The following is a 15,743-nucleotide window of genomic DNA, read 5'->3' on the forward strand; positions in this document are numbered from 1 at the left end:
CAGTCATGAGACTTATTCATCTTTCCAGGGAACAAAATGATTGGTCTTAAAAGACTAGACAGTTAAGTAAATGGTGGCCGGAACATCCTATTTTTCTACAAAACTGGAAAAATGAACCTGGTTCTAGAAGAATGTATGACAAAATAAAACATGTGAAGCAGTGTTGAGTCTTTATTTAGAGTACATTTATTTTTGGTTTTTTAAAAACTTATTTCATGCAAATTTTAATCATATAAGGGGGTGTATTTGAACCTTGTGAGTTTAAACTTTGTTCCTTGCACACTTATTTGCTGCTATTCTTTTCTGCCATTTCTTGTTGGCGAATTGTTTCCTGTGCTGCTTGCTGCATTTTCTCCAGTTTTTCCAGAGTCAGAGACTTTAAGGGTAAAAGTTTGGGTTTACACAGCACCATTGTGGTTATATCTTCCACAGACAACTGACCTAAGTTTAAAAAGAAATAAGAATTACTTTGATTGAGATAACCTAGTTGTTTGGTGATTTGGATTTGCAGGTAGAATGAGGGTCTATAAACTTGATCCACTGTTAATGAAAATCTCTTTGTTTCTCATAGTTTACCCTGTAACATTTCTTTAATATATATTGAAAATGCATTTAATGCTAGGGAGTGCATGAGGAAGACAAGTTTCAAAATTTCTATCTAAGCTCACAGGACACAGAACTTTTTGTGTCAAATGTTTATAATTTGAAAAGATTTGGGAGAAATGCATAGTGAAAAAAGACTTGCATAGTGCCTAAAAATTACTCAAATTACTGAATGTTTAACTGAAACCTTCAGCATTTCTTACTATTGCTTGATTTAGGTTTCTTTTTACCCACATTCAGACCTTATTTAACATTATGGTGGATTAACACAGTGCTCTTTTTCATAGAAAATTTTGTATTGTAACCTGCTATCTTGAGTATAACAGGATTTCTAGATTTAAGAAAAACTTCATTTGTCATCCTTTTCCTGGGAAAAATAAAAAGGTGATGGGTTACTCCTTTACAACATACTCATGAAAGAAACACAGTAGAAAGGACAGTTAGTGTGAGATACAAAGCACAGTCTCAGGTTTCTAGCTGTTGAGCCTACTATTGATAATGCCTTACTCTTTTAGGGCCCTGTAATCTATGATCTTAAGTATTTGCCATTTAAATACCTTGTTTTGGAAGAACTTCCCGGAACATGGACTTCACTTCTGCCATATCTGAATTTTTAGATATGCTTTTTCCTTCAATGAGAAATAAATTATTAGTACTATTCAAGAATGGATTCCCAATGTACTGCTTGAGACATTTCCATTGTAATTTAAGAAGTTAAAATCACAATTCCCATAAAAAATGAACTACCTGTCTTTGTATAATTTTCCCCTGAATTTCCTGTGGATCTTTTAATTGAAACAGGGTTGAGATAGTTCATCTACGCATCTAGATCTTGTCAACTTTCATTAGTCAGTAGTGTTAATTGGAAAGCTGCATATTCTAAATTGTTCCCCCTCCAAGTGAAATAGATTGGTAGATACTTGTTTTTTAAACAAGATAATTAGTAGATAGTAGCTGAGGAAAAATAAGGGAATTTATGTGCAGCCCCCCTTGGTTTACTGATAGCATCTCCTCTGAGTGCCTAAGGTAAATACCATGACCATTTGGGATGTGGTAAGAGGTAGTTAGGGAAAGAATGAGGTAGGAGGTAAACTTTCTTACGTCTCAATAGCTAACAGCTGATTTCTACTTTTAACCCTTTTGCCTTAATGATAGTAACCTAAGGGTAAGTTACTGGCTGCAGCTGCAAGTTGTAAGGAAGTAACAGCTCTGAAATTAGCTCTGAACAGAAGTGAGGTATGATTTCAGTTTACTATTTTCCTCAATACAAAATACTATATGCTGAAGTACTCACAAACACCCTTACATAAGTATTTCGTTACGAATATCCCAGTATACATGCCATCTCTGGCTGACGACGTTTGTCCCCCTGTTCCATCCCAGATTACAGCTATGTTGTATATTCAAGGTGTTCTGGACGTAATTTGTAGCATGATCCCTTTCCAAACAGATGCTTCTCCAGACAGTCCCACCCATTTTGTGATATTTCACCATACTGAGGCATCCTTACCATGTGTCCTTCACAACATCACCACCACAGGACATTTATTACTTATCAAGTGGTGATGCTGGCCTGGTGCCTGCCTTAATCACCCAGTGCACATGAGATGTAATCAAGTGAAGCTGCTTCTGGTCTTAGTTATTTCCACTCCAAAACTACTTTGCCCATTTGGAGCTCACAGACTAGAGTACGGGGAGAGAATAGAATGCTAGAAGATAGTACGTGTTACAGAAAATAAAATAGTGTAAGGGGTTTTAGGAATGCTGGGGGTATTTACCAAAACTAAATATGCACATTTCTCTGACCCAAACATGCTAGTAATGAGTCCTAAAGAAACAAGGCACAAATGTATAAAGATATAAGAATAACAATGTCCTTTAAAGCACTGCACTGTATAGCAAAATTTTCAGCAGTATGTCAAAGGTTAAATTATGGAAGAGCATGCAATGGATTACTATGCCAGATTTTAAAACGATACTGCTTGCAGAGAATGCAGTGTCATGTCAGTTAATCATTTTTTGAAGCTTTTGATCTGGGTAATTAGAAAATAATTTGCTGCTTCCTTTAGTTTGTAATTTCTCCTACAGAAAATGGGCTTAGATGGGTAGTGCATTTGAAAGTCAAGACAAAGGAAGCAAAGCTATTTGAGCTGGATGTCTAAAATTAGAAGAATTTAGAGGGAAACTAAATCTTTGTCATGAAATATTTAAGCTGTAGAAGTCAGAATTGAAAGACAGTTAAGTCTAGGAAGGATTACTACTTTAAATCAATCATACACATGTTGATAAGTAAATCTTACAACTTGTGTAAATTACAAATTGCTAGGGTGATTTAGTTTGGTAATCCAGCTAAATTATGGGTGTGGGAGTAGACAAGAGCTCTGAAGCATGCTTCTGAACCTTGAGAATATATATTGGTGGTTCTCAAATTTTATGCTTTCATAATCTGCTGAGATTTTGAAAAACTACTTGCTCCTTTCCATATTTGTAAATTGACATACAAATTTGTTACAAGTTTAAATAGTTATAAAGGATTAATTTTCAGCAAGCATACTTAAAAATAACTTTTATATCAGTTTTTGAAAAATATATCCAATATAATCTAAATATGATAGTTTGATATTAATTTTAAAAGGAAGAATTTATTTTTTAGTTAGGTATTTTACATTGTTTTTCTCCCTAGACCTCTATTTCTATTCCACTTAATTTTATTTTAATGCAATGCATTTTCATGCTTAAACATTTTAATCATCCTACCATACTTCTCTGCTACAAAAATGTAAATGAAAAACTTAAAAAATATTTTGAATTGTTATTACAATTAGTGAAAAATTTATTAAAAATTACATTAATAAAATAATTACTGAACATAAAGTTATATCTGTTAAGGACAGCTTTGGATGTAAACACTGCACAGTAAAGACTGCAGTAGAAAAGGATACTGTTTTTGGTGATAAGAATTATTCTGTCAGAGTGGAAAATAAATACAAGAGGAATTTGGGATCATATATGCCTAAGCAAACAGATTTTTTTTCTTTCAGCAAAGATACTAAATGTCTATAATGTGTCAGCCACAGCTAAATGAAGGAGATACAGATGATAAGAACCAGTTTCTCTCCTTGAGGAATTTGGGGGAGGTGAGATGGGGAGAGACACACACAAATAAATAGCTACAATGTAATATAGCATAGTTTAATAAAAGCACATCTACTGTGCCTTAAGAAACCAAAACCACGAATGACGTGGCTCAGGATAAGTGACAGTGGCTGGTCTCTGAAGAATTACTGCACATGATACTGGGACTGAAGCGGGGATTACTACGAAGAGAAGTGGTTGTGTAGCAAGGGGAGGGTGTTCTAGACAAAGTGAAAATTATATTCAAAGAAGGAAGCATTAAAAAAAAAAAAGCCCAAGGAAATGGCTAGAGTACAGTGCACACATAGTGTATGTACTGTGGGAGGACTGGCTAGGCGAAGGCCAGTTTGTGCTCAGTCTTAACTGCCAGGCCTTGGAGTCTGGACTTTATATTCTATAGACAGGAGGGAGCTAACTAGGTGGCTCTGAGTGGACTTGTGACATATTTGTATTTTGGAAAGACATTCTAGACAAAAAGGAAGAACGAGACAACAGAGGCAAGGAGATTAGTAAGGAAGCTGTAATTATTTAGCTAAGGTGATTAGGGTAGGAACAAAAGCAGTGATAACAGGCATTAAGAGAAGATAACGAGATATTCAAGGATATATGAGGTTGAGATTTCAACCTCTATCACTACTCTCCCTGCCCCCGATACTCTGGGGGTAAGGAAATGATCAAGGACGATTGAGATTTCAAGCTAACATGGTTGCAGGTATTAATTAAAGTTGGGAACACAGGAGAAACAGGAGGGAAGGGTAAAGACCACGAATTAGGTTCAGCCCCACTGAGTGCGGATGTCCCACAGGAAAGTAAAAAGGACTGGAGGCCCACAGTCCATGGTACAGTAGTTTAAGCTATAGAAATGGATATAATCTCAATTAAGATGATGTGGAAGGATGGCAGATGGTGGTAGGGCTGGTGGTAAAAAGAGATTAAGAGCATAGGTGGTTGCTAAGAGAAGGATCTGGAGTCAGATTAGTCATTTAAACTAATTTTCTAAGCCTCAGTTTCATTGGTAAAGTAAAGCTTATAACAGCACCGACGTATTAAATAACATAATTCATATGAAGCCATTAGACCACTCCTTAGCACATTATAAAGCTCAGTGAACTTCAGTGGCTCTTACTGTTATACCATTACAGTGTTGTCATTAAATTAGATTCTTAGGAAAACTAAGTCTATTGACATGTATTAGTTATAGAGTCTTTTAATAAGACAATGAAGAAAAACCTACAGGCAAGCAGGAACACTTTAGAATTGTCCACTCATTTCCTTTACACCCATATTGTCTAAAAGTTATCTTGAAGAATAGTTTCAATACCCACAAATCTACTTCAAATTCTTCTAAAACAGACACAACAACCATGGTTGTTGTGTCTGTTTTAGATAAGAGGGCTTCTTTAAGCCTCTGGAAATCAGAAGAAATTATACTTGTTCCTGAGACTCTTAAATTAGACAGCCCACGTAATGCATTATTTATCTAGTAGTTAGATTTTTAGCCCTATAAATGGAAGTGGACCTATTAGGGTAAGAGATTCATCAGAACCCCAATAAATATTTGTATTTGTCATTTTCTGTGGCAAGATGAGTGGGAGGAAAGAAAAGCTAACACTGAACACCCAACATGGCTAGGCATACTGAACTTCACCACAAGCTTCGACATAACTAGTATCCAGATCCTATGGATGGAATACTGAGACTCATGTTTAGTAACTTGCCCGAAGTCACACCTATAATAAAGGGCAAAGACATGTTTTGAAACTTGATATGTCAGGCTCCAAAGCCCATGATCTTTTCTCTACACTGTGATTTCCCAGATTGTCTAATCACAGGAAACATCTAAGGTGTCTGTTTAAAAAATGAAATACTGGGCCATGGGGCTTCTAGAACTTGTGATTCATTTTAGGTTTGGAGAAAGGCCATATAATGTATCATTAATGGGACTCATAGGTGATTCTGATCATCAGGCAGGTTTGAGAAATACTGCCCAACTCCATGAGTACTAACAAGTGGGGTTTGAAGGTATTCGGAAGGCAGCAACAGGGCTGGCTGTGAGTAGACAGATGCTACAAAAAACGTTGATAGTAATAGTTTTCAATACTAGCAAAGTAAGAACAGTAAGATTGGATTGTGGGAATTATAACATTGCTTTAGGTTCTGCACAGGAAAACTTTTATTTTCTTTCTATTAGTACTTCTCTTTCAGGTGACAACATTTGTGCAATCCGTTCTTTGGCATTATTCTTGCTTACACTTGGGTACTAAGGCACAACTGAAGGATATAGATAAAACTAATTTGGATACAGAAGAGAAAGAAGGAATTAGAAATAACATAAAACAGCTTTAAATACAGAATCAGTAATTTCCTCAGGTGTAAAAACCCCATAAACTCTTAAATAGTTTTAATTCTTAATGTCACAGGATTATATCATTTCCAAACTGAAAGAGCTCTTGGGTATACACATATTTTATGCATGAGGAAAGCCACAACTCAGAGAGGCTTAAGGGCTTGCCCACAGTAGTGGCAGATTTTCAAATCCATCCTGGCCAAGGTTCCATCAAACTCTTAGGGATTGCATATAAGCACCAGAAAATAGTGACGTTTCCAAGGTCATGCTGCTTTTTAGAAATAAATTTAGTGGCAAGTCATTTTTGCCTCATCTTCCCTACTTTATCTAATTTTATGGCTTATTCCTTTTTAATTGTCTTATTGAGAATATAAGTACATTTAAAGGAATCTCTTTTAGAAGATTAAACAATTTGAAATATTATATTTGATCAATGATATTTATATCTGATCAATATGTTAGAAAAATGAAACACTACCTTCTTACACCTGGCTGGTTTGGCTCAGTGGATTGAGCGTCGGCCTGCGAGCTAAGTGTCGCTGGTTCGATCTTCCAGTCAGGGCACATCAGAGAAGGAAAACTCTGACTCCAAAAAACCTCCGCTGCCTTGCGGCATACCTCTTCAGGGGAAAGGCTAAGGGAGTAAACCCCGACAGAAAATCCGGAGCCGGAGTCCCTAAGGCGGTTTGACGTTGTAGTCAACACCGGCAACTCCTGCGGTGCACCTGAAGCCAAGCTGTATTGACTCCGTCTTTCCCTTGGACCCTTCAGCTGCGAAGAGAGGGGGGGTCTGCTGCATGGGCAACAGCAGACCCTCCATATCACCCTGCCCAGGCTCTGTAGCTTCAGCTTCACTGGAGAGGAAACTCCAGCGTCATCGCAAGATGTCGATTCAACACGGGAGGAGACAGATACCGTGTCACTCCCGAGTCGGACTGCACAGCCATTCTCGGCGGTGCAGATAGACTCTTAAGAAGCTACCCCATCGTCTCTCGAGACGGACGGCTGCCGACGACGACGACGACTTCAAATTCTTTAGCACAGTGGCTCTTAAATTTTAGTTTGCTTAAGAATAACACATTATTTTAGTACAAAATGTTTTAATTACATAGACACTTTAAGGGATTTCTATTGTAATTTTGAAAGTAACTTTTACCCTAAGAGTTAACTTTGGAATTGAATTACCCATTTACCCACCTCCAACGGCATCCCTTCATACATACATATTAAATTTAACAGACCCAAACCAGGTCTAGGAAAAGTTATCTTGTCCAATATAACATAGCTGGTGAATACAGAAACAGGATTTGGACTCATATCTGCCTGACTCCAAAGCCTGGTCTCTCTATTCAGTTTTCTCTATGCTGCATCTGTAGGGATGGCCTGCAGACCCCAAATGGATTTAGTATGGCATCCGCTGCAGGAACACCAACATTTAAGACGATGTTAGATAGGAGGGTAGACCATGGTGTGTAGAAGCTAAGGAAGGTTAAAGTAACATGATCTTTAATTTCTGCCAAAACGGGCGGTTTCGAGCCACTAATAACCTTTGCAAAGGAGGATGAATATAAAATGAGTCAAACAGTAAATCTCAATAAAAATATGAGCGCAGCTTACTAGAAGCATTGCAATCTTTTTCTTTTTAAGTCTGGGAATTGTGTCAAAATCACTATGTATGGCTCTAACCAACACGTGGTTTTTCCTTCTCACATACTCCTTAATTTGAGGATTCAGCATTCCGGTTGTCATGTTTGATACCACCCTGAAAGAAATTTAGTGGGAAATAATACAGCTTTTTGTCTGTGGATTTTGTTTATAGCATTAGTATTATTTTTTAAAAAAATACCACTGGAAATTTTAAATCTCCAGCTTAATTAGAAATATGCAACATTTTAAAAGCTTACAAGTTTTGTATTAAAAAAAAAAATCCAGATATATAAGAATACAATGTGACCAATGTCATGGGTTAAAGAGCTGGACAGGACTATTAGCTTTAGATTGTACCTCCGTTTCATCTAGGTGTCTGGAAAATACAGGCTATAGTCATAAAGGGGGCAGAGAGAGAAAGGGAACAGATGACTAAAATCCAAATTCACTTTCTGGTAACTCAAAGCGTCCTATACTATGGATCATAAATATCAAAATTAAAACACATTGTGGGTGCCAAAGCCAAGTCTTGGTTTCTAAAAATGCTCAGGACAGTATTTGGATTTTTAAAAAACTGTCCTCCTAGGTCATACTAGTCTCCTTAATCCTTTTGTAAACCTTTGCTAGGTGCCCTAGTGAGCTATTCTGTGGGTCAATGTATCAAGTTACCCTACATGTGTGTCTCCCACTCCTAACCAGCCGTTAATTCCTCATCACAATTCTTTTCATACATCCATTCATCTAAAACTTATCCGTTTATCCTAATTGTACAAAACCCCATTTTAAAAGTTTGAATTTAAATGCTTCAGAGTATTCTAGGGCTCCAAGTATTTTAAATAAGCTGTGACAGTAAAATCTAATGTATGATTTCAAACAAACTCGTTCTGGAGTTTCATTTTTTCCTAATCACCATGTTTATACTTTAAATGGGCTACAGGGTTATATTCTGGCTCTACTGCTAGTTGTGTGACCTTGAATATATTTCATAACCAATTAAGAGTTTGATTTTCTCATAAAAAACTTGTCTAGTATTTTATATTGCTACATTAAAAGATTTGTTCTAAATTTCCCATTAAGTACCTTTCACCTCTAAAAATTCTCTGAATCCTCCCTAACACTGTGGTACCTATAGGACAGCATGTAGGTATTTTCCTTTTAAAATGTTTTACTTAATTTACTTTTCAAGAGCATGTTTTGCCAAATTGTGTTTTTTAAAAATGTACATTTTGTTACAGTTGTGTCCTAATTTCTTTCCCCTTTGCTCCCCTCTGCCCAGTACCTCCCTTCTCTCCAGTAAGCCCACCCCGCTTAGTTCATGTCCATGGATCATGCATATAAGTTCTTCGGCTTCACCTTTTCCTATATTATTCTTAAATCCCCCCATCTATTTTGTACCAAACAATTATGCTTCTTAATCCCTGCACCATTTCCCCATTTCTCCCCTTTCTCCCTCCAAGCTGATGACCCTCTAAATGATCCCCATACCTATGATTGTTCCTATTCTGGTTTGCTTAGTTGGATTTTATTTTTTAGATTCAGTTGTTGATACTTGTGAGTTCATTGTCATTTTCCTGTTCATAGTTTTGATCTTCTTTTTCTTAAATAAGTCCCTGTAACATTTCATATAATAATGGCTTGGTGATGATGAACTCCTTTAGCTTTACCTTGCCTGGGAAGCCCTTTATCTGCTCTTCCATTCTAAATGATAGCTTTGCTGGATAGAGTAATCTTGGTTGTAGGTCCTTGCTTTTCATCACATTGGATAGTTCTTGCCAGTCCCTTCTTGCCTGCCAAGTTTCTTTTGAGAAATCAGCTGATAAGTCTTATAGGCACCCCTTTATAAGTAACTCTCTGCTTTTCTCTGGCTACTTTTAAGATTCTCTCTTTATCTTGAACCTTTGGTATTTTAATTATGATGTGTCTTGGTGTGGTCCTTTTTGAATCTAGTTTGTTTGGGACGCTCTGTGCTTCCTGGACTTTTATGTCTATTTCCTTTGCCAAATTTGCAAAGTTTTCCTTCATTATTTTTCCACATAAGCTTTCGATTTCTTGCTCTTCCTCCTCTTCTGGCACCCCTGATTCGGATGTTGGCACATTTAAAGCTGTCCCAGAGGTTCCTAAGCCTCTCATTTTTTTCAATTCTTGTTTCCTCATTTTGTACTGGTTGACTGTTTTTTCCTTCCTTATGTTCCAAATCATTGACTTGGACCCTGGTTTCCTTCCCTTCACCACTGGTTTTGTGTGGATTTTCCTTTGTTTCATTTAGCATAGCCTTCGCTTCTTCCTTTATGTGTTTGCCGTACTTAAGCATATCTGTCAAGCCTGTGAGCATCTTTAACACCAGTGTTTTGAACTCTACATCTGTTCGGCTGCCTAGTTCCTTGTCACTTAGTTCTCCCACTGGAACCTTGATCTGTTCCCTCTTTTGGGCCATACTTCTCTCTCTCCTCAACTTGACAGCCCCCTGTATTTGCCTCTGTATCTTAGGTAGAGCTGTCACACCTGTTACATTGTAAGGGGCAGAGCCTTAGGTATTAGTACAGACAACCTGTTTTACCACGTTGTGGCACTATATGTGGGGGAGGGGTCTGAGAGAGAACAATGCCTCTTGCTCAGCACTTGCCCCTTTTCTAGGCACTTCTCCTGCTTCCCACATGGGACTGGCACCTCGCTAGCTGTGGTTCCCAGAGTGGGTTGGTCTGCAGACGTTCTAGGACCATGGGGGCCCGTTAAACAGGCGGACTCTGCTGAGAGACTGGCAGTTTCTGCCTCCACCCCAACCCCCACTGGTTTACACAGTCAGAAGCAATGAGGCTTTATTTCCCCAGGTGCTAGAATGTAGCTGTGCGGTCTTGTCTGGGCCTGGGAGCGCTCCCCAGGTGTCCCTCCCTACTTTGTAAAACGTGTGACTGCGCTGCTGCTGCCGCCGCCGCCGCCGCCACACTGCTTCCTCTCCGCCCCAGCTCCGCCCCTCTTACCTGTCTGGGTGAGTATTTCTTCTTTATATTTTTGTTTGTTGGAGTTCCATGCAGCTCGATTTTGTGGAACTTCTGGTTGTCTCTAGTTTTGAGATAGTTGTATTCCTTCTTAGTGGTGGAGGGAGACACAGAGTGTCTATGTAGGCCTCTATCTTGGCCGGATGTCCCAAATTGTGTTCTTAAATACATTTTAAAAAATATAATAGGGCAGACCTATTTCATAATATAGTGCAAGGATGAAAAAATATGGGCAAATTTTTAAGTTGGTGTTAAAAAGTAAAACCCTTTAAAACTATAATCAGGGAATAGAAGCCTGGTGTAAATAAGAATCTATCTTGAATTTCTGATGGAGGTGATGAGTCACTTGTTGCCTAACTAGAGAGGTAAGTGCACCTGAAATATGGCAAAACGAAAACATTGCTAAAGCATTCTAAGATTCTCAGCTAAAGTACCAATAATGTTTTCATGTAAGAGACACAGAGGTCATAAACTGGTAGCCCTTGGTTCTATCTAAATGTTTTGCTGGCTTGCTAAATGTTTCAAAATTATTTGAACCAATGTTTAAGAATCATATTTCACATAAAGTCCACATTTCAGCTCTTCTTGACAAATATGACACCAGGCCCATATTCCCACACAGCAAAATCTGGATAGGGCTGGGAAGTAATGCCCCATTTAGATGAGCAGCCACAATAAGCATTTGACTTTGCAACTTCTATAAAATAGAGAGCCACTACAACATATTATACACCAAACTATCCTATTTTATAATTAATGGGTATTAAGAAGCAAAAATACAATCTGGGAAGTGAAGAAGACACCAGAAGCAATCCTGTTTATGTAAAGGAAAAAAATTTTTGTTTTGTGAATATTTAATGTTAGTTCTTTTAAGTAAATTCAACCTAGCTAGTATAGGTTGTAGACAGGAGTAGAAGGAGTGATAGAAAATATGGCAAAATTTTTAAAAATCTTGTCTTATCCAAGAGTCGTGGTCGATTACTAGATGAATTTTCAAACTCAGATTTCTGAATGTAAACTAACATGAGAAAAAGGTAAGAGAGGGAGCCCAAAAGGAACACGTTTTTCAGCAGACACAATGTAGTAATGCTTTACTGTCACGCAAGTGGCTACCCACATGCTTGCAGAGTACCTGATTTGGATTGATAATGTTTATCTGGAGATGCCAAATAACGTCATATGTCATGTAGTTGGAAACCATAGTAGACGCTATTGTTTTGCTATCTGGCATCTGCTGGTAGAAAAATGTTACAACATGCTCAGTTAGGGTAATTAATCCAGACTCATGTGAATAAAATGTGTGATGTCTAGCTTCTGGAATGTGCCTAGGCCTAAGAACAAGAACTGTTCTTCTTGGGTAAACTTGGATGATGGCATTGGTTTTGGTATACTCCAGTAGCAGACAGTACTATTAAGTAGAAAATGACACAACATCCTACTGATGAAAAATGTCTTTTTCTAATAATTTTGGTATTTTAAAATTCAGTTCTAGAAAGTGGTCCTAAAAATGTTAGCTATTAACCTTTGAAAAAGGTATCTGAAGAGCTTTTTACATTCTTAGCATCTGAGATACCTAGCTATATCAACAGTATGCAAGGAAGGGGACTGATCTGCAGATCACCTACATCAAAATTCCCTGAACAATTATTAAAAATATAGATTCTGGAGACTCTCAGAATCAGAATCTCTATTTTATTAAGTTCCCCAAATGAAACTTGGAGAACCACTGTCTTAAGAGTCATTCTCACTCAATAAATATTTCATCCCTACTATGTGCCCAAACTGGACTGTTTAAGAAGTTATTAACATCTACCACACACTGGCTATATACCGTGTGCTATACACCAAGTAAAGCAATCTATATATAGTTGAGTCATTCTGTTGAACAATCCTAAGGAGCTTTATGGCTCCTTTTAATAGATGATAAATAGAATGAGTAAACGGTCCAAAGCCACCAGCCAATGAATGGTCCTGTTTCCTGAAACCCAGGTCTGATTCTAAAATCTGTGGTCTTAATCGACTTACTTGAATCTGGAGTCAACTTAAAATAATTTCATAGTCCCACATGAGCAAATTTCCTTCTGCACAAAAGAAATGACTGATGGAGTGCATCATTTATTTACCTTTGAATTTCTGCCCTCCCAGAGCATTTCCTTTCGCTCCCTTAAGGGTATTTTCTTCCTTTCACTTTTTTTTCATGATCAAATATGTCTAGGATACAATGACTACTGAGCTTGGCAGTTTTGGGAGTTTTTCTCTTGAAGCAAATTCTGCAAGCACTTCTCTATCCATTGGGCAGAGAATTCTTCTAATGTACTAAATGTTAAAAATAATCTTGATTTTGTAATTTTTAATAGGCTTTGACGAATGTTATCAAAAAGCTATCACACCACCAGGACCAACTGAGACTTGGAAGAAATTTCAGGGGGAAAATAACATTGCCTAAATTGGAATGTGGCCAGATGGCCAGCAATTGCCTTGGTATTTGCTTTGATAACATCAAGATTCATCTGTATATGAACTGCAGGGCCTACACATCTTTCATCAAGTCTTCTGGGCGCTAAACTCTTTGAAAGATGCCATAGGAAGATGAGTGTGCTGAGAAGTGGGATGGATTCAGCTCATGGCATGGATAGATAGATGTAGCTGCATTTGAGAAGGCTTAATCATGATTGGAAAAGTAGGGTTACTGTGAAGTAGTCTGCAGAACATGTTAAATAGAATCTAATCAAGTCTCTAGACAAACTTCTGATTTTTAAGAAATAAGAAAAAAGGAGACAAAGACCCTGGCTTGAACTCTTCAAAATGCCAATGTAACAAGGGGAAGAAAAAAATAAAAGAATGGGGGAACTATTCTACATTAAGGCTAAAGAGTTTACAATATCCAAACACAGTGTAGAAACCTTGACTGACTGATATTTTTTTTTTTGCCAGGAGAGTGGAGAAAGTATAAAGATATTCTTGGGTCAAATGAGAAAATTTACATAGACTGGATTTTAAATATTACAGAATTATTAACTTCCTCAGTTATGATCATGATATTATGTTTTGCAGGAGAACTTTATAATTCTTAGGAAATACAGTTTGGAAATTTAGGGGTGTCTACTTATTTCCAAATGGTTCAATGACAATGAAAAAGTATGTGAGAAGGGATGAAAGAAATATGGCAAAATGTTAACAACTGTTGGATCTCGGTGAAAGATATATAAATGTTTATTATATTCCTTCAACTTTTTAAATGTTTGAGTATTTCTTTTCATAAAAATTTGGGGGAACAGATTATGTTGAAAAGTCTTCAGAGGAGAAGCCTATGAAAAGGTTGACTAGTAGGGACCATGCTGAATTTCTGATAAACTGAAGTTCCATAAAACTTTGCTGGCAGTATCTTGGGCATCCAGGAAACATCACAAAATCATCTTTCAGTAAGTACTTACCAAAATATGTGTAGGATAAAATAATAGGTGGATGAATCTGATACAAATCATACTATTTAGGTGTAAACACAATAGTGAAGCTAAGAACATAAGCACCTGTTAAATAAAATAGTCCTTGTCATATATGAGGTACAAAAAGGGCTAGGAAAGCTCAGAGAAAATTACTTCCTTCTGGGGAGAATCTGGAAACACATCTCCAGGGAAAACCAGAACATGGACATAGAATCACAAACAGTTGGTGCTTCAGTGATTAACCTTGGAAGAAACAAGTAGTTCATTTTGGCTGGAATATTAGTGTTAAGAAAGTAGAAATTAAGAAGGTAGGTTTGCACTCTTGTTGCTGACTGGCTGGGTATAAACAATTTTCAATTTACCTGAAAGTTCTCCTGATCTTTTTCCTTGGCAGCTTTAGGCAGCTTCAGGCATCCAAAATGACTGACAATTTTTGATTCAAGCCTACAGAGAGAACTACATGAAATAGTGTGTGACAACTCTTGTAAAGAGCTATATAAAACTACTGTATTTTTATAGATACCCACAAGCATTAAATTGTTTAATAAACCGTAGACATGCACGATTAGGACAGAACTGCAGTCAATGCCTGCAAACTCTCAAGAGAGAAGAAAGAAGGGAGAAAATTCAGAATGTGAAGGGGGCGGGAAGTAAGACTGAGAGGTGTTGCTGCAGTGGTGGGGGTCCATCCTTTTCCTTAATAGCTGGAAGCGGAAAATGATTTTCTCAACCTCTGTAAATTCTTAGTCCTCGGAAGGTCGGGGATTCAAAGTACTTAATAGGAACTTGTGGGGGCGTGGTCAGCAGCTGCGCTGTGCCCGAGGTCCGCGCCCAGGCCCCTCCACTCCCGGCTGCCTGCTGCCCGGAGAGGGGATCCGGTATAACGGCCTCGCCCCACAGGGAGCCTCCAAGGGGTGGAAAGAGGGCGGGCTGCCGCTTGGCCAGCCCGGAAAGAAAAGCTTCTTGCAGCGGAAGCAGCTCTGAGCTCCGCTTGCCTGCGCGGTGCTCATTCTCCCAGGGAACGTCCGGCCCAGGCCTGCACCACTGGTCGAGGCCTAGGGACACCCACCTAAATTAGCTACTCCAGTTGGAATAGGCACTCTCTGGGGCGCAGGGGGTGCACACTTTTCCCACCCTTCCGCCCTGACTCCATTCAGAAGTGCCAAACGCAACTTCCGGGCAGGACAGAGACTATTGGAACCCTAAACTCTTGTTCACCTAGGTAAGTGACCAGACGTCCCGGCAAACTACGGGCTAGGAGACCTGCTCTCTCCCCTACCCCACAGGCCTATAGTCCGAAATATGAATTAACTTGTCCAACATGGGATGTCTGGTCACCTTTGGTCCCATTTTGTGTCTACTTACAGATGCTTCTCTTCTCAGACGGCTCAACTGTTGCCAGGGCAACAGAGGGATTAGGCAAAGGAAGAACTACGTCACACTGGAGACGGGAGGTCAGAAAACTCCCGTTGCCATTTTCAGTTATGGCTGCCTTGGCTTCAACGGTTACTTCCGATTGAGCGTTGTCACTCTACCCAGCTGGAGGCTTACTCTTTGACGGGGCTAGTC

At 38.4% G+C, this 15,743-nt stretch overlaps 1 protein-coding gene across 3 annotated transcripts; it reads right to left on the reverse strand.

Moving 5' to 3' along the window:
* Positions 1-147: 147 nt before the first annotated feature.
* Positions 148-15,737, reverse strand: BBIP1 (BBSome interacting protein 1). Of its 3 annotated transcripts, XM_090278580.1 has the most exons (5): positions 15,540-15,737; positions 14,537-14,630; positions 10,711-10,888; positions 1,161-1,232; positions 148-441 (listed from the first exon to the last, which is right to left on the reverse strand). In XM_090278580.1, the coding sequence occupies exons 4-5, from the start codon at positions 1,204-1,206 to the stop codon at positions 284-286; spliced, it is 204 nt and encodes a 67-aa protein (XP_090134706.1). In that variant the 5' UTR covers positions 1,207-1,232; positions 10,711-10,888; positions 14,537-14,630; positions 15,540-15,737; the 3' UTR covers positions 148-283. The 3 variants fall into 3 exon arrangements, with proteins under 3 accessions (XP_090134706.1, XP_090134704.1, XP_090134707.1); XM_090278578.1 differs by lacking the exon at positions 10,711-10,888 and having other exon boundaries at positions 15,540-15,735; XM_090278581.1 differs by lacking the exons at positions 10,711-10,888; positions 14,537-14,630; positions 15,540-15,737 and adding an exon at positions 11,861-11,885.
* Between the last annotated feature and the right edge of the window lie 6 nt (positions 15,738-15,743).

The sequence above is a fragment of the Furipterus horrens genome, unplaced genomic scaffold, assembly GCF_987537825.1.
Source record: "Furipterus horrens unplaced genomic scaffold, mFurHor1.1.pri manual_scaffold_5, whole genome shotgun sequence".
Classification (NCBI taxonomy): domain Eukaryota; kingdom Metazoa; phylum Chordata; class Mammalia; order Chiroptera; family Furipteridae; genus Furipterus; species Furipterus horrens.

Excerpts from the sequence above, each read along its gene's own strand:
- BBIP1 (XM_090278580.1), bottom strand. The coding sequence starts at position 1,206 with ATGGCAGAAGTGAAGTCCATGTTCCGGGAAGTTCTTCCAAAACAAG. Across the intron at positions 442-1,160 it reads GGAAGTTCTTCCAAAACAAG|GTCAGTTGTCTGTGGAAGAT; the intron begins GTATTTAAATGG and ends TTTTAAACTTAG.